Consider the following 19,739-nt stretch of genomic DNA (forward strand, 5'->3'; position numbering starts at 1 on the left):
TTTTGGATGATGTATAAAACTGCGGCCCTCAGTACTTATCTTTAAAGAGGCTCCATTATGTGTTGCACACAAGTATATCTGGGGCCTGTATTATCTGGCTGAATGTAGCGGTAGTATTACAATGTATAGTATGTTCTTCTGTCTTAATTCTCCCTTATAGTTTCAACTGGATACATATTTTCTATATACTCTGGGGAAAAGAAATAGTGCTCTGTTTGTGTGTGTATCACAGCAAGACTGCTGCTTTTATACACCTAAGAGATCTTTGTATATGTTGAGTGAGGTGATCCTTGTACAGAGCAGGCACCTTTTAAACAGTTGCCATTTACTTTTTTACCATTCTAAGGAAAGGGCATGCCAGGCATACCATAAACACCTTGCGTAATGGTAAGAGAAAATGTCAGCCCATTAAACATCCAGACAGTAATGGGACTTTGGGGTCCTTTGAGACGAAAGGAGTGATACTCATGTATTTAATATTTCCAAATACTCCACTTTGCAAAAGACATTTGAACTCTTTATAAGTAAGGGCCCGATCCTGCAAAGTGCTGAGCTCAAATATCATGGAAGAAAATAGTTGCATTTACTTAGTGGGTGATTGACAAAGATATTCCTGACCTTGAAATATTCCAGAGATTTAGAGAAAAGCAAATAGCAGGTAGGTGGTGTTCAGTTTTGGGATCTCTGGGCTTGGTGAATGTTTCCAGCCCTACAGATTTATGTATAGCATACATTATATTTCACCTGTAACTGCTTAGGTTACTTAATTAAATCTTTTGGCTGATTCCTTTCTAAGATTGCAAAGAAAGAAAACATGTCCAACTATAACAAATGTTAATTCCATTGCGTGCACTCTCTCTCTCTCTCTCTCTTTCTCTCTCTCTCTCTCTCTATATATACTGATTATTTTTGCCATTTTATATTTTACTCATTCCTAGTAAAAATGTACAGTGGCCTGAGAGTAACCAATTGTATGAAGGCATTATGTTCTATAATTTGTTCATTCAGAGTTAATCTGGAATAAAATAGCTCTGTTTCACTTTGAAGTCCTGTATCTCAAGCTAGGAAGTGGTTTGGAAACCTATAATGCAAATACTTCAAAGGTTTCCTTCAGGCACTATAACAATTTGTGCTAGGGAAAAGTTATTTAAAGAATGTTATTTGAAGAGTGTTATTTAACTGCAAATGATTCTTCCATTTAACCCTGAAAAATGTGATGTTTTTGTCATGTCAGTTTAGGCTTTATTTGACCTGTGGATATCTTGATTTTACTTACATAAATTTTCTCTTTACACATGCATTGTGCATTATTCTATATTTTGTCTTTTTCCCTCCTTCAAGTTTGAAAATGAAATAATTTTAAATTTGGACCATGAAGTGGAAGGAGGACGTGGAGATGAGCAGTACATGCAGCTGTTTGAGTCAATGTAAGTAGTGTGTTCATGAGAAAAATACCTAATGACCCATTTCCTTATCTCTTTCTACCCCCAAAACAAGTAATTTCATTGAGAAATAAATCCATTACACAGAATCCAAGTAACAGCTATATAAGATGAAACTACGAATAAAGCACAGAGTGCATCTGTTTTAGTAAAACTTAAATGGTTTTGCCCATTGAAATGTCAGTGGGTTAATTTTTGGTGTATTTTCTAACAGCTTAATTTCTAAGAAAATATAGATAGTTGACCACTAAATGAGATGATTGTTCCTGTTTAACTCAAACAGATCAGCATACCCTGGATCAAGGATATTCAGGAATCTCATGGGTGGTGGGTTTTTTTTTCGTTTTTTAGTTCTTTTGCATTCCCTTTCCTGTATTTATTTCACATTCTATCTTTGACAAGGCATTCATGCCTGGCAAGAATATGGCATCTCAGGCTATCTTCTTACAGTTCTCAGTACTCATATGGGCACTGAAGGAGAATATGCTTAGTATTTCCAACATTATACTGTGATTGAGAATGGCAGTGACCATAATTTCCTGCAATTTAATAAGTATAGTTCCAGTAACTCTTTATGCTTGGAAGTACCTGGCTTTTTTCTTTTGGCCATCCATATAGAATTACTGTCTCAAGCTTGGGATATTTGGGGTTTCTCATTTGAGCTACTTAAATTCTGTTTCAAACTTGCATAGAATTTGAGTCATAATTACTTTGAACTGCTCTTCCTGCAGTGCCTTGCTTTCACTATTCATAGGTGTTCTTGAAAGTTTGTGTACTACAAGAAGCTTCTTCCATGCATGTATTTCATATTTAATATGGGATTGTGCACTTTGTGAACTTTTTCTGAAGTCTATGTTTTGTACAATTGTTTCCTTAGAAGCAGGAGCTCATTTTGCAAGTCAGCTTCCAATCCATGTGAGTTTGTATCATCTGAGAACTTGGCCTCTGTTAATCTCAAAATGTTTCAGTACTGGTTCTCCAGTGACAACTTTTTTTCCCCCAAACACTTCTCATTTAGTGATCAACCCAGTACATCCTATATTCTCTCCAAGCAGCATTCTAAATAGAACGCTTAATTCTGATGAATTTGCTACGATAATGTAACGTGCCCCTAGATCTCTGTGAGGCTTTCTTGTTTGCGGATTTTTCCATTACTATGCGGGGATCCCGCAGAACTCCATTGTGTCTTCTTTGTAACTTAGCATGTTCATCATTTGTTTGTGTTCAATTTAAGGCTCTCATTTTGCATAGCTTTTCTCATGGTGTTGATTATTTTCTCTATATGTCCGATCATCAACAGTTACTGCCACCACATGCAGATTAACAAAGATCTGAGGCAATATGAAAAGGAAGTAGTTTAAACTTGTATATATCACAGCAGGCTTTGAGAAAGAAGAGTATTTTGCTTTTTCTATATAGAGCTGGACTTCCCAACATTAAAAATACTTATGCATTTTGAAGTGTGCTGAAATTGACTTCAGTAGTAGGTCTGTTACCTAATGGACAATAGTCTCACCTGGAAGTGGGTTTTTTTTGTAAAGAAAAGAAGCATTTCTCAAGGGACTTTCTTGTGAACACCCCAGAGTATTCTTGACATTTGGAATGACTTTGTCTAGCAGTTTGCAATCCCCTTCATGACCCCACTGTAGAACTATGCCCCTGGATTTACTGCAAGGCTGATTTTCCTCCATTATTACTTTTTCCAGAAAAATTTGTAAGGGTTTCATTGACGTCACTCTTATGGACCCTTCCAGTCTGAGCAATTCATGTGGCTTCCTTTGTGCTGTTTAGTCAAAGGCTTGGCTTTATTCTGACAGCAGGTGTGATATGTAATAATGTTAGCAAGAGACTGATTTTTATTTCCTGCCCCCAATGTCATGAGATGGGTCAGAGTTAGAAAAAGGTTTTATCCTTACATATGGTAGGGGTCAGTATCCACAGCTGGTATGTCGGTGTGACTTGTATGTCCATCATGATTCCTTATAACCAAAAAAGACAAGAGGAGAGAATTAGTAATGGAGGTTTAATGTCTACTCTGATGCCACATTCCAAACTCAGCAATGTAATGTGCTTAATACTTAGAGATTAATTGTTCATAGGGCAGCATCAGGTGAGGAAGGGAAAAGATGGCTATAAAAAACTCACAAATTAAAGATAGTAAAATCTGTGTGTTTACATAGAACTTTTAATCTGGGGATTTCAACACAGTTTACACATCTGAAAAAGAGGAAGGAGAACAATGTAATATCCACGGTAAGTGACTTATCCAAGTAAGATGAGTTCATAGTAGCAAAGGATAGTATTGGAGAATCCTGACTTTTAGTTGCCTCATTCAATCACTACCTGACATTCTGTCCCATATTTTGGAAAACTCCACGAAAGGAACTCGTTATTGAAATAACTGATTTCAACGATTAAGAGCAATCATCTTTCTTTTAAATTAAAAGATTTACTTTACTTTTTTTTTGTTTAACCCCCCCTATAAAATACTTCTGAAAAGCTTTTGAAAGTCCTCTTTAAAAAGAATTCCATATTTTACACAGGTTGTTAAATAACACTTTGAAAAGTATTTAATAAAAATATAAATTTCAAAGCAGCTTTCTTAGTTCCAGTATATAATTCATACATTTATGCTTTATACCACATTCAGAGCTTCGAAACCCTCACTATAATTACTACAGTAGACTACAGAGTAGCAGCCGTATTAGTCTGTATTCACAAAAAGAAAAGGAGTACTTGTGGCACCTTAGAGACTAACAAATTTATTTGAGTATAAGCTTTTGTGAGCTACAGCTCAGGTGAATGAGCCTCTGATAGTGTGGTTGGTGTGATTAGGCCCTATGATGGTGTCCCCTGAATAGATATGTGGACACAGTTGGCAAAGGGCTTTGTTGCAAGGATAGGTTCCTGGGTTAGTTCCTGAGGGATTGGAGCAAATGCGGTTGTATCGTAGAGCTTGGCTGTAGACAATGGATCGTGTGGTGTGGTCTGGATGAAAGCTGGAGGCATATAGGTAGGAATAGCGGTCAGTAGGTTTCCAGTATAGGGTGGTGTTTATGTGACCATAGCTTATTAGCACCGTAGTGTCCAAGAAGTGGATCTCTTGTGTGGACTGGTCCAGGCTGAGGTTGATGGTGGGATGGAAATTGTTGAAATCATGGTGGAATTCCTCAAGGGCGTCTTTTCCATGGGTCCAGATGATGAAGATTTTCTCCAACCCCTCAGACAGAGACAAACACCTACAAGATCTCTATCAAGCGTTCTTACAACTACAATACCCACCTGCTGAAGTCAAGAAACAGATTGACAGAGCCAGAAGAGTACCCAGAAGTCACCTACTACAGGACAGGCCCAACAAAGAAAATAACAGAACGCCACTAGCCATCACCTTCAGTCCCCAACTAAAACCTCTCCAACGCATCATCAAGGATCTACAACCTATCCTGAAGGACGACCCATCACTCTCACAGATCTTGGGAGACAGGCCAGTCCTTGCTTACAAACAGCCCCCAAACCTAAAGCAAATACTCACCAGCAACCACACAACAGAACCACTAATTCATGAACCTATCCTTGCAACAAAGCCCATTGCCAATTGTGCCCACATATCTATTCAGGGGATGCCATCATAGGGCCTAATCACATCAGCCACACTATCAGAGGCTCGTTCACATGCGCATCTACCTATGTGATATATGCTATCATGTGCCAGCAATGCCCCTCTGCCATGTACATTGGTCAAACTGGACAGTCTCTACGTAAAAGAATAAATGGACACAAATCAGATATCAAGAATTATAACATTCAAAAACCAGTCGGAGAACACTTCAATCTCTCTGGTCACTCGATTACAGACCTAAAAGTTGCAATTCTTCAACAAAAAAACTTCAAAAACAGACTCCAATGAGAGACTGCTGAATTGGAATTAATTTGCAAACTGGATACAATTAATTTAGGCTTGAATAAAGACTAGGAGTGGATGGGTCATTACATAAAGTAAAACTATTTCCCCATGTTTATTCCTCCCCGCAGCTCCCACTGTTCCTCGGACGTTCTTGTCAACTGCTGGAAATGGCCCACCTTGATTATCACTATATAAGGTCCCCCCCCCCCGCTTTCCTGCTGGTAATAGCTCACCTTAAGTGATCATTCTCCTTATGCATCCGATGAAGTGAGCTGTAGCTCACGAAAGCTTATGCTCTAATAAATTTGTTAGTCTCTAAGGTGCCACAAGTACTCCTTTTCTTTTTGCGAATACAGACTAACACGGCTGCTACTCTGAAACCTCTCCTTACAGTGTGTATGGTAACACCCATTGTTTCATGTTCTCTATGTATATAAATCTCCCCTCTGTATTTTCCACTGAATGCAACCGATGAAGTGAGCTGTAGCTCACAAAAGCTTATGCTCAAATAACTTTGTTAGTCTCTAAGGTGCCACAAGTACTCCTTTTCTTTTTTACAGAATAGTCATCATCAAGGGCGGATATTTTTAGAAAGAGGTGAATGTTTCTGTGGAGATATAATAGATAGAAGTGACTAGATTAACTGATACTTTGGGCTTTGATAATATATAGATTCCTAGAAAATGATAGAGCATTAAAATATTTCAGCAGGACATTTTTCAAAGTGCTGCAAGTATTTTATGATCTGGCTTAGCTTCAGGATTAAACTCACCAGGTTTCAGAGTTTTGTCCAAGTCTTTTGCTTGAGATTTGGGATAGGCCAAGATAATTTGGAGGAGAGGAAGGTGATCAGGAACAGTCAACATGGATTCACCAAAGGCAAGTGATGCCTGACCAATCTGATTGCCTTCTATAACGAGATAACTGGCTCTGTGGATATGAAGAAAGCAGTGGATGTGGTATATCTTGACTTTAGCAAAGCTTTTGATATGGTCTCTCAAAGTATTCTTGCCAGCACGTTAAAAAGTATGGAGTATATGGTGGATAGAAAGCTGGCTAGATTGTCGGGCTTGAGGGGTAGTGATCAACAGCTTGATGTCTAGTTGGCAGCCATATCAAGCGGAGTACCCCAGGGGTCAGACCTGGGGCTGGTTTTGTTCACCATCTTATTTAATGATCTGGATGATGGGATGGATTGCACCCTCAGCAAGTTCGCAGATGAGACTATGCTGTGGGGAGAGGTAGATATGCTGGAGGGTAAGGATAGGCTCCAGAGTGACCTAGACAAATTGGAGGATTGGGTCAGAAGAAATCAGATGAGGTTCAACAAGGACAAGTGCAGAGTCCTGCACTTAGGATGGAAGAATCCCATGCATTGCTACAGGCTGGGGACTGACTAGCTGAGCAGCAGTTCTGCAGAAAAGGACGTGGGGATTACAGTGGATTAGAAACTAAATATGAGTCAGCGGTGTGCCTTTGTTGACAAGAAGGCTAACAGCATATTGGGCTGTATTAGTAGGAGCATTGCCAGCAGATCTAGGGAAGTGATTATTCCCCTCTATTCAGCACTGGTGAGGCCACATCTGGAGTATTGCGTCTAGTTTTGGGCCCGACACTACAGAAGGGATGTGGACAAATTGGAGAGAGTCCAGCGGAGGGCATCGAAAACGATCAGGGGGCTGGGGCACATGACTTACGAGGAGAGGCTGAGGGAACTGGCTTGTTTAGTCTGCAAAAGAGAAGCATGAGGGGGACTTTGATAGCAGCCTTCAACTACCTGAAGGGGGGTTCCAAAGGGGATGGAGCTCAGCTATTCTCAGTGGTGACAGATGACAGAACAAGGAGCCATGGTCTCAAGTTGCAGTGGGGGAGGTCTAGGTTGGATATTAGGAAACACTATTTCATTAGGAGGGTGGTGAAGCACTGGAATGGGTTACCTAGGGAGGTGGTGGAATCTCTGTCGTTAGAGGTTTTTAAGGCCTGGCTTAACAAAGCCCTGGCTTGGATGATTTAGTTGGGTTGGTCCTGCTTTGAGCAGGGGGTTGGACTAGATGACCTCCTGAGGTCTCTTCCAACCCTAATATTCTATGATTCTATGAATTTGGAAACGTGAACCAAAGTTTGCCATAAAGATTCCTTGGAACTTTGTGCAATCTAAAGGCAGAGGGTTTCACACAGATCTAGTGGTATTAGTTTTCTCAGAACTCAATGCAGCCAGCCAGGTGCATTTATTACCTAACCAATAAGACGACGACGTTCCAATAAGACCATGTTGTCTCAAACTTCAGTATTTTTTTACCTCTGGGATGGCAAACAGTAGAAACATACTGATTCATCACATGATTTTTCCAGCATTTATGATCTAGGAGAAACATCTGTAACCCATAGTTATTACACTGTGGGTTATGTGACAAAATCAATTCATGCTTTGAGAGTAAGATTTAGTGAGCATAATTCTGCTTTCTGTTTCACCAGTGTAAATACAGGATTACTTGAAGGAGTAAATGCTGGCCAAGTGCAGAATTTGGACAACTATCAAAATCCCCTATTTAGGAAGCCTCCGAGTATATTTTTATCAAATCTAGAATTTAAAAGCTGAACTATACTCATCCCTTCATCTGAGTAAGAGCCCACTTCTTCCATCACTCACACAGCATGCAACTTACTTTTTCGTAGACGTGAAAAAATTGAGCTGAGTTTTGATCTTGAAACGGCAATCAGTTGTGACATGCACACTTTAGATGAAAAGTACCAGTCTGTTGTTCAAACAGTGGTGCCCTGTAATGTTTGCTTTCCACCGACATAAAGGATTGTAGAAGAGAGAATACAGGGCATGCTGGGTTCTGTCCATTTTTGAATTTAAGAAAATATCAGAAATACACATTTGAAAACAAAATAGCTGAAAATCCCTACTCTCTCACCTATCAGGAAGTGACTTCAGGGTTGTCTTTTTTAGTGATGACCACTGTACATAGTGTCCTTTGGTAATGAAATAAAGAGCATAAACCCCACAGCCTTCTGACAGTGAAGTAAGTATTTAGATTGGAGAAAAAAAGATTTGAAATCTTCGGCCCTCTCTTAAAACACATTTTTTAAATTTGAACTGCAAAATGACCCCCCAACTGTCCTATGCCAAAGACAAAACTAAAGTCAGAGCATAGTGTGACTGTAGCTCACGAAAGCTTATGCTCAAATAAATTTGTTAGTCTCTAAGGTGCCACAAGTACTCCTTTTCTTTTTGAAATCACAAAGAGAATCTCAAATACACTCTATGCCTGTTTTATGATCAATACTGTAATATAGTTATCATCATTGTAATATAGTGTTTGCCCCAAAGCATCTCAGATCAGGGTGCACCAGTTATAACATAACCGTAAAGCAGTTTTCTCTCTTTGTTTGCAGACTCGTGGAATGTTCTTCAGAGTATCGGGACATTTCTAAGACGGTTGAAAATTTTGTAAACCTAGTAAAAGGCCTTTTGGAAAAGCTGCTGGATTACCGAACAGTGATGAATGATGAGAGCAAGGACAACCGCATGAGCTGCACTGTCAACTTATTGGTATGTGCCTCCTTTCAAAATAAATTATAAAATTGGAGAAGAGGTTCAAAAATCTACTCATCACTGGTGAGTGTAAAGCTTGCCCAGGGAATTGAGTGACTTAAGACATCAATTTATGCAGAGTGGAAGATTTCAATTTTAAAAATATGTTCTACCTTTAGGTTGTGAGAAGAGCCTTCCAAATCTGAACTCATGCAGTGTTGTTTTCCTGAGTCTGCAGCTCAGTGCCACTGATGCTGCTGCTCATAACTTTGCCAGGCAGCAGCAAAATGAAATTCCTGCTACTCTGGCCTGTCTAGAAATATTAGTGAAACTCATACAATGCTACTCTTCTTGCTGCTGCTCAGAGCTTTGCGATGCAGCAGCAAGAGAAACGAGTTATTCACATGAAGGAAAAATCCACATACACACTCAACCCTCCCACCCTCTCCCATCCCAGCTAGGGAACAGATCAAATATCAGAGAACACTTTCTTCTGACCTCCTCAAAGCAGCCAGGGACTGGTGGGATAGAGCTGTGAAGACCCACCCCTACTTGTAGCCAGCCAAGAGGCTCTCCTTTCTCTCTTTCTATCATGTCCCAGCATCTAACATTAACAGGCTCAGGGAGAGGAGCAGGCTTGAAAGTACAGTGGCCTGCCAATTGGAGCTAATGGCTCTGCTACAGAGGGATTTTCTCCATATGCAATCCTCTTGTAAGACTGTGGCTACACCGTGAGGCTTTTAGTGACACAGCCGTGCTGCTACAGCCATGCCGCTGAAAGGTACACAAAGTAGCTGCTGTTTCTTGGCAGGCGAGAGCTCTCCCGCTGACAAAAAACTTCCATCCCCCACGAGCAGCAGTGGCTTTGTTGCAGGAGAGCATTCCTGCCAACAAAGCACTCTTCGCACTGGCACTTCTTGTTGGTAAAACTTTTGTTCATGTGTATGTTTTATTAACACCCCTGAACGACAAAAGTTTTGCTGACAAAGTGCCAGTGTAGACATAGCTTAAGCCATCAAATGAGAGCCCTGGTCCTCTCAGTCCTGTTTCTCTGATCACACCCCTCCTGCTGGCCTCCCTGGCAAAGTCTCCTCTACACCACACAACACATTGCCTTACATTCTTAAAAAACAAAGAAATCACCCTACAAAACACGATCAACCTTAACTGAGTTAAACAAGTATTTTTCTAAACAAAACAATCACTAGAAAACCATGTTATCAGCAGTGAAGCCCACCATCAATAATCTCCAAAGCAGCCTTCATTTACAGGCCGCCCCACCCATGTACATAAACACATAAAGCTGAGGAGCTGGAGTAACAAACTCCCTTCCTCTTCCAACAAACAAACATTCATAATCTGCATGTCTGATTCTTCACATTCACATACCCTGAACTGCACCTTTATCCTCATTCACAGGAACTGCCAGACTGGATCAGAACTGATGTCCATCCAGCTCTGACAGTGGCTTAAAGAAACCCCTCAATCCGCAAATGTGGGATAATCTTCCCTGGGGAAGGTTTCATCCTAATGCTTAATAATTAAACACTGGTTTAATTCTCAAACATGAGGTTTTATATCCAAATTTTTGTTCCAACCTTCACTGTCCTTAAACTCTGATGCAGTCTGCAGAACCTCACTGTAAGGCAGAGTTGATTGAAAAATGAAAAGCCTTTGTGCACAAAATGTTGCCATTTCTTCCCTTCCATGCCCTTTTTCTCTCTCACACACATTTTTCAACAAAACATAAAAAATTTTGGTAGGAAGACTCTCCTAAATTCATCTTACATTTCCTATGCCCAGCTTCATTCTGCTGTACCAACCTTGACCCATCCTAAGAAAAATCTCTCTTCTTGGTGTTTGCCCCCTTCATATACACAGATAGTCACCACATACTCCCTTAGTTGTCAGTTAGCCAAGGGCTGTGTATCCAGATAGCAAGCACATTTTTGATCATTAATTCAGCCCTTTAATTTGGCTTCTGGCATGTTTTATCCATTTGATCTCTTGAAATGTTTTAACAGTCCACTATTCAGATTTTTTTTACTTGTTTAGACACTTTATTTCCCTTGGGGTGGGGGATGAGGAGAATTCTTTTGTACTTTTTCCCTTTTTCAACTCCTCCTCCAATGCAGGGCTCTGAGGAAGAAAGTATCCACCCACTAGACTGGCAACAACTAAATGCAGTTTTCAAGTCAGAAATGCTGCATTTAAATCATCAAGGGGGGAGAGAAGCCAGTAAAATGCACTGGTAGCAAGGGGCCAAGTGTCTGAGCTTGATGAAGCTTACTCATGAGAACAGTCCCACTGAAGCCTGTGACCCTGGTTCTAGGCTACATTCACCACTCAGTCTTTTCTTTGGTATAAAGGGGTTGGATAGTAGCTGGATTCCAAGGAATTTCTCCAAAAGCATAGGGCTGATATAAGGACCTATGCCATCCCCGCTCACCCCCCCTTCCATTGACAGTCCCCAGTGAAGGGCATAGGCAGCGAGGGAAATGCTGTGGTTGGAGTGTGCAATATTCCAACTATTCTCTAACTAGTCCCTTGGGAATCATTTCTAATATGGGCACATGTTAGAGCAGTCCTAAAGGCTGCTTTAACTTACACTGGAAACTAAAGTGGCCTGCAACAGTCTCAGATGTGCAAAGCCATCTTTGCCCCCCTTCCTGAACTCTGCCTCCTTAGAGACATAGTTCAGAAGTATTTGTTAGATCTATCATTATCAGAAATCCCAAACCCCTTTTAGTAGCTAACTGGTGGAGCATGTAACATCAATGTTTGCCTTTGGATAACCCTTTTTTCCCTTTACAAAGAAAAGAGCCATCACTAATAATTGTGATAGTGAACTGGAAGATTCTATGTATGGTTGTGCTATAAAGGAACTAAAATGTTGATTGAAGCAGCCATATTATCAGGTTTTAATTGAGAATGCTTTGTAAATAATGCATATTACAAACTGTGATATTCGTAATTTAAGTTTTAAAATGTTAATGATAAAATGTGCCAAAATACAGAATTATGGTCTTCTTTCTGCACTGTCTATACAATTAAAAAGAAAAGAATACTTAGCATGAGGAATTTTGTCCTGAAAAGTATTTTAATAACAGATATTGGAAACTAACACTGTAATCATTTCCATCCTATAGAATTTCTACAAAGACATTAACCGTGAAGGGATGTATATAAGGTATGGTAATTGCTCTATTGATTTTTATTTGAAGAGTGCAGTAATATTCCTTTTATGCACACTGTCTTCAGCATACTACATGGATTTGTGTTATGCCCTTGGTAGCTCATCATGCACAATGAATCCATAATATCCTTAGGCTCATTTATACTTTTTAATCTATTTTTTACTTAGTTTTCAAAAAGTTGGAATCTGTTGTACATATTCATCAACAGCACTTTATTTTCCAGAATAAAGTTTATTTGAATTAATGATTGCATTCTCTTTAATAAAGAAAATACAGTTGGATATGAAGTTGGAGGGAAATCATCATACTTTATAGAGAGATAGAGAAACCCTTTCCAGTTTTGTTGTATGTGCTCAGACTACAGCGCGTGCTAAATATTCAGCACTACATACAATTACAAGTTGAATAATTTTCTGCTGCAGATGTACATAACACCAGCAAAACTTTTCTAGCATATACATGACTTTATGTTGTCTCTAAGCTTACTTAGGGCCTTAATTTGTCCCCCTGTGCAGGGACAATCACTTCCTAGGCCACACTTCCCCTCCCCGTAGGTGGAGGAGATGTGGCTGGGCCATGGTTATACCCACCTATTGTAACAATAGACCCTTGGGGCCACTGGCAGTTGGTATATAATTTAGAGCAGCCTGAAGGCTGCTCTGACTTATGCTAGGGACCCGTCTTGGTGATAGCCAGGTCAGGATTGGAGCAAGCCACCTGCACACCATCTGTATGCTCTTCTCTGTTGTATTGTGTTGTGCACTCCTTAACCATAGCGGAGGAACTGGATCACATTTTTTTCGCCTACTTTAGTCTTATCTGTGGCATTTACATGTGTAAAAAGAAACAGCCACATAAAATTAGGGCAAAATAGCACAGGAGAAAACAATTAACAATTTATATAACAATGGCAGGTAGTTGGCAGCAGTCAAAAGGCAAACTATTTTGGATAATACCCCAGAGTGCACCAGGGTTTGGAAATGCTGGAAAATGTGGATCAAATGTGTTTGTTGCACATCTCAGTTTTACCCGCACAGGTACAGGCATGGCAGTTACTCTGGTAAAGGTGGCCTGATTGTTAACTGTGCTTTTTTGCAGATGCTCCACAACACAAAGGAAGCTCAGACAAATCTAATGGTCCAGACAAATATTAGTTAATTAATAGTTCCCCCCCAAATAACCTTGAGATCTCTAAGGGTAGTTACTTCATAGCATCTTTCATTCTTTCTCTGGAGAGTTTCACTGTGGGTGCAAGCCATTCATGCATTTTGCCAGAACACTACATATATTTTTAAACTCTGATTTTCTTCCCCTTTCTAACAGATACTTGTATAAATTGCGAGATCTTCATTTAGATTGTGAGAATTACACAGAAGCTGCATACACCCTTCTACTCCACACCTCTCTTTTGAAGGTTAGACTACTGAATTCACATTTGAATGTATATAATGAGCTGTCACAATTTTCAGATTTAGAAATGTGTGTCTGTATGTGTGTATAATCTGTTTTATACAATAAATCAAAGACTTGTATTAATTATTTCATTAGTAGCAGTCTAATTTCCTGGTAGTTGCAAATAGTGAGACATTTAATGAAAATTAGAGCATACTTCCTGAGAGGAAATACTAGATGTTCTCAGCTGATGATGTAAAATTATGTATTGGTAATTAAAAATTGTGACAAAAATAGTTTCACCAAATAATATAAAGACAGGATATGTGACTTTTGAGCAATTTAACCCTCCATAATTACTGCATTTTTTTTCTGACCTTACTGTACTCACAATTTCCAAATTAGGGCTAGATTGGAAACCTACATATAATATTGGGCCATAATTAAATTTGCCCCTGTCAGCTACTGCAATATGGACATATTAAAATGTTCATTTTAAATGACAGGGGTCATCTTTTCAAATGTTTCCCTCTGCCTGTTTTCTTAACTAATGCTTATTTTCACTACAATCTAGTTAAGAACCTGATGTGACCAATAGAGCTGGTTGGAAACAGTAATTTCTGTTCTATGGGATATTCTTTTTTTTTTTTAAAACAAAAGTTCTAAATTGGCACAAAAAGCTCAAATTTCCAGAGAAATTAAAATTTGGAAAAATTTAAATTCAGGACCATCAAAACTTTGTGTTTAAATATTGACATTTCAATTCATTTTGTTTGACTTTTATATTATATTAATCTATATTACATATACATAATACATTAATATTTTAATATGATAGAAAATCCAAAAAAAGAATTGAAATACTCTCAGAATAAAATGTTTTAACTTTTCTGCAGAGCATTTCATCAGAATAGACATGAATCTGTATTACCTGCATTTTTCAACAGAAAACTGTTTCATCCAAAAAATATTGACCAACCCTAGTTACCAACATGAAATAGTTATTCAGACACATGTTGAAAAATTTGCATCCTTGCTGTGGCATTTCCCTACTCTTTGGATGTTAGGGAACTACAGAAGAAACTTAACATTTTTTTACTTTGCCTCCAAAAATATGTTTTCTCTAATGTTTTTTTTCACAGTGGTCAGATGAACAGTGTGCACCTCAAGTTATGCAGACAGAATTCCAGTATTCACAGACCCATCGACAGTTGAAAGAAAACTTGTATGAAAAAATTATAGAATACTTTGACAAGGGAAAGGTAACTGCTTTAACATTCTGACTGTGTTACTTCATGCAACAGTGGCCTTTAACAATCATTTTATTATAACAAAAACATCTGTTTGGCTATTGGGTAAAATCATTTTGAAAATGTGGTTCATAAGTAAAAATTTCATCTAAAAGGAGATTCAGTATAGACAACTCCTTTTTAATAAATATGTCTTGTAAATAAATATACAAAGGAAGAAGGCTAATGTTTATAACTGACATCCAGTCTAGAAAGTCTATTTCTTTCTTAGCTCAGGCAAAACAATGAAATAGTGCATGTTGCCCAACATAAATAAAATAATTACAGACATGCAATGAATTTTCCATTAACAAGAAACTGATATGGTTCTTATTTTTCCAACACACCGTCCTCTTCCTAAAAACACACAGGATATCTCAGAAAGACAGATGTGGTTTTAGACAAGTGGTCAACACACAAGTCATATATAGGCCACTAAATACCTTTTTAAGTTCCTGATCCTGCACCTTTTGATGTCCAATAGTAAAGGTCCCTTTGACTCCATGATTGAACCTGTCCTGGGTGCTCCACTCTCTGCTAGTCTGGCATCTCCTCCTGATCACTCTGGGGCTTAGCTCTTGGGGCAGATGCCCCCTTCCCCAGTTTACACACCATCCCTCCTTTTCTCTCTTGCTCCAGGACCCATAGCGACCTCTTTGTGACTTAGCCCTCCAGCTAGGTCTCTCAGCCTTCGCCTTTCCCCGTTACCAAAGTCTTTCAACATCTCTCTCTCTGCACTAGCAGTCTCCCCATTCACTGCCATGCCTTCAGTGGCTCTTAAGGGAACCCTGGACTGTCCTCTACTCTGGGTACTAGTCCAAGGGCCTTCAGCTCAGCAGTTCAGGGCTTTCCTCTCTCAGCCCTCTCTATGTCTTCCCTGGGTTGCTTCCTACACTACTGGGTTCCTATCCTTCCTCTGGGTGATATATGCAAATACCATTTCTGACCTTCAAAAGAACAGCTTCAATCCCACTTGTTGAATGATGCAGTTCACCTACAATGACCAACCGTTGCTCCTTTACTTTTTCTTGTTCCACTGTTTGTCCTGAGCTGGTAACAACTTGTTTCCCCAATGTTAGCCTTTTGGACAGGAAACTTCTAGTGTTTCTGCACTATCTCACTACTGTACTGTGGCACAGACTGTGCAGTGCTATTTAACCGTTATCTAGCAGTCTGTCTATATGTATTTGAAATAGTGGCAGTGTAACAATACCTCTCCATGCACCATAACCCTAGATACACAATATCTTTAATTCTCTACTTCAGCCAAGCTCTGCTTGGACAGATTGCTGCAGGCAGCTGGTTGCATCTCTCTGATTCAGGGCCGCCCAATCCAAGTGTAGGTTACAGATGTGCAGGACTGGCCCCAGTTCATGAGACTGGCAGTGACTTTATATCCGTGGAGGATCAAATATAGCAGCGCTCTCCCTGCCATCCCTTCCTGAGTACGTTCCCTCCTTTCCCCTATCTGGGCTGGGGTGTGGGTTTATGGCACAGAAGGCAGTGGAAAGTCTTTCTACAGAGGGGGAGTTATCCACCTGATGTCTCCAGCTGCTTTAAAATCACTTTGTGAGGCTTACAGCAAAATGCCTTTAGCAGACTAGAAAATCTGGCTCACTATGTCCATTGAAGCATGCCTGTCTTCCTTCCAGTGTTTCTTCTTGAGACAGAAATTATGTTATGAGGAATGAAATAAACTGCTGTCTCGTAGGCAGGCAGTGATTTGGTCTGAAGATAATTTAGTTGAATAGGACATTTCACCTGAGCAAGGACTACTTTGGAAGCATAGATTACAGGATTGAGCCCCTACGAAGCACAATATAATGTGCATGGAGTTTGTGTTTGAGCCTTTGGAGATGCTGTACCTATGTTTGGAGGATACTGAAAGGTCAGATGATTTTTGGCAGTGTTCTTGTAACTGTACCGGAGATTCACTTGTTCCTCTCTATAATGAATCATAAAATATTTTTACTCTGCACATTAAGCTGCTGTCCTGGAATTATGGGTGCCTGGAATCTTCCATTCCATACTTGCAGTTAATAAATATCTGCAGCTTAGAGATAGCCTAATCAATAAGGATAAATAATTAAACAGTGGTTCCTTAAAACCTTATTTGTTGGTGTTCGATTTCACCTGTGTAATTTTACTTTAGAATATGTGGTTACTTTGCAGATGTGGGAAGAATCAATATCCTTATGCAAAGAGCTAGCAGAACAGTACGAAATGGAAGTTTTTGACTATGAACTTCTAAGCCAGAACCTGGTAAGAACATACATGGCTCTCCAAAACATGTCAGGAACATAAATGAATATTTTTGAACTCTCAAATGGTAGATAGGTAGACGAGTTTTTGAAGAGTCTATAGGCATTTGTGATCCATATTGATTTTTAGATCATTTCACATTCTTTACTTTGTCACCGATCATACCTTGATACCAAATTAAATAATAAAATTCCTGTGCTAAAGAGCCTTATTAAAGTGGTTAATTATTATATATGTATGTATGCATATTTAATCATTTGACACTATTCTAGAGATAAGATGAGATGAGACAAAGCAAATCCCAGGAGTCTTTATCCTGCATTAATTGACTTGCAAGGTTTAAAAATTACCTAAAGGATACAAAATAGCCTTGTGCGCTTTTTTTGTTCTTCTTTATGATGTAGAAAGAAACATTTGAAGTATTCCCGCTCCCCGCATATGCTTTTGACATTAGAATTTCAGATCCTGTCAAGCCTGGAAGAGTCTGTGGTGAACGGAGAACTAGTGAAGTAGTGCCATCACAAGAGCCAATAGAATGAAAGCTGAGAAAATGAAAGAAGACAGGATTTTTAGGCCGACTGTTTAAACATGCATGTTTTGTTTTTTACTCACATATATAAAGAAGACTTTTTTTGAAGATTTGACACCTTTGCCATTTCAGTGAAGGTGTTAGACACCTTCCTGAAGCTTCCAGGGGAGTCAAAACTTGATATTCCTGAAATGTTTAATGTGAAAAACAAATCTGGAGGAACCCCGACCACTCCTCAGACATGCACTTTTTCAAGCTTCCTTTATATGTGATAAATCAAAAGATTACAACCCTTATTTTAAAAAAATCTCTTGCAGACCACATTTACATAGCCTAGACTAAATGCAATGTTATACTTGAGGACACAGTAAATAAAATGAAGCACTGTTCTCAACTCAGTATAGCATACATACCTCTGCCCCTTATGCATCACTTGTAGCATTATGCTGAACAGCTGGCCCAGTCCTCACCAAGCTACATTAAGGACATGAAACATTTTCAAGTTCATTATCTCACTAACCTTATCAATGAAGTTCAACTAGCTACGATGGATCCTACCTAGTATAATTCTGAGGTGTCTGACAGCTTGTTTCCACACTTGCTTATTAGGGATATATGTGACTTTGCATACAGTTCATTTTAAATTGTTTAACCCCATTTAATTTAGCTGTATATTATACTTACATAAACAATTTATAAAACAATTAATGTGGCACAAGAAAACTGTGTAAAGGCTGACTGAATGCTAATTTTTTTAAAAGATATCCCAGTAATGAGTTAATATAGAAACCATTTTCCTTGAAGTATTATGATTCTGAAACAATAAGACTAAGATATCATTTTTGATTTCAGATTCAACAAGCTAAATTTTATGAAAACATCATGAAAATTCTGAGGCCTAAACCAGACTACTTTGCCGTCGGATATTATGGCCAAGGGTTTCCCACATTCCTCAGGGTAAGTCTCTCTATGTACATTTCTCCTTCAACTTTTTTTTATATACTGATATAAACACCACTGCACTGTACTAGTGAAAATGTAGTTGGTCTCTGGAGAAAACTGATCTTCATTTAATCTTGCATTGACACTAGATTTCACAATTATCTGAAGTATTACTTGTTATAATAACACATTAAAGCCTTCCCAGATGGAAATGCTTCTAAATTGATTGATTCTGATTTCCCTTGTAGACTAGAATACCCTTATAGTAGTAGTGATGCAGTAAAAAGGCAGCATGCTGAATCCTTAGAAGATATTATAAGTAGGAAGAGGCTGCCCAAATTTTACATATTTCACAGACAGACTAATGAAGGTACAGGGTACCATGAAGCAATGGAATGATGTTTGGAGTTCATATGAAAACTTAAAATCTATTTCATTTTCACACACACTTGTAATTTTTTGTAGCTCTCATTATGAATGAATAAAAGATGACACCTGAACTGCTCCTTAGCTATACTTGAAGGGTGCATGTCCACACTTCTGAGGGCTTGTCAGAGAAATAAGAGATAGTGCATGGATGATTTAGTTGGTGGTGGTCCTGCTTTGAGCATGGGATTGGACTAGATTACCTCCAGAGGTCTCTTCCAACTCTAATATTCTATGGCAAGCTTAGATTAAGTCTACAGTGCTCTAGCTTGCTGCACCTAACTGGTCGTGTCGACCCTGAAGTTGCGCACTAAGGGTATATCTACACTGCAGCGGGGAACAAGCCTCCCAGCCCACATAGACAGACTGGTGTTAGCTCCACTCAGGCTAGTGCACTAATAGTACCATGGATATTGTAGCTCCAGCAAAGACTTGGGCTAGCCACCCGAGCTCAGAGGCAGGAGGTTGGGTGAGCTTGAGAATAGGAGTTGCCTGTTCTGTCTGTACCCTGTGAACCTCACTGCCTGACTAGTTCAGATAGTTTCACAGCCGCACATCCTGGGCTGTTTGTCTTAAACCATTTATTTCCCTCTTACATGATAATACTGTGCAATACAGGCTTACAGCAAAGATAGACTCCCCTGCCCAGGCTCACCCTCTGAGCTTCCTTCTGAGTTCCTCCTGAGCTGCCCCTTGTATTCTCCCCAATTACTTTGTTAGCCCTGTGATTGTCACCTGGGTGCTCACAATCCCCCACCAGAAAATGTGTAACTGCCCTCACCTGGGCCTGCAGCCTTCCCCAAGCTGGTAGCACC

General features: G+C 39.3%; 1 protein-coding gene across 2 annotated transcripts in view; it reads left to right on the forward strand.

The window, feature by feature from the left end:
* Window positions 1-19,739, forward strand: part of DOCK2 (dedicator of cytokinesis 2) — a 493,769-nt gene that overhangs the window by 431,514 nt on the left and 42,516 nt on the right. For both annotated transcript variants that reach the window (XM_038413725.2, XM_043491017.1), the window contains exons 34-40: window positions 1,342-1,427; window positions 8,749-8,905; window positions 12,037-12,077; window positions 13,408-13,498; window positions 14,619-14,738; window positions 16,938-17,027; window positions 18,409-18,513. In XM_038413725.2, the coding sequence (XP_038269653.1) occupies window positions 1,342-1,427; window positions 8,749-8,905; window positions 12,037-12,077; window positions 13,408-13,498; window positions 14,619-14,738; window positions 16,938-17,027; window positions 18,409-18,513 (690 nt within the window). The remainder of the gene's footprint in view (window positions 1-1,341; window positions 1,428-8,748; window positions 8,906-12,036; window positions 12,078-13,407; window positions 13,499-14,618; window positions 14,739-16,937; window positions 17,028-18,408; window positions 18,514-19,739) is intronic.

Source organism: Dermochelys coriacea, chromosome 8 (genome assembly GCF_009764565.3).
Source record: "Dermochelys coriacea isolate rDerCor1 chromosome 8, rDerCor1.pri.v4, whole genome shotgun sequence".
Lineage (NCBI taxonomy): Eukaryota > Metazoa > Chordata > Testudines > Dermochelyidae > Dermochelys > Dermochelys coriacea.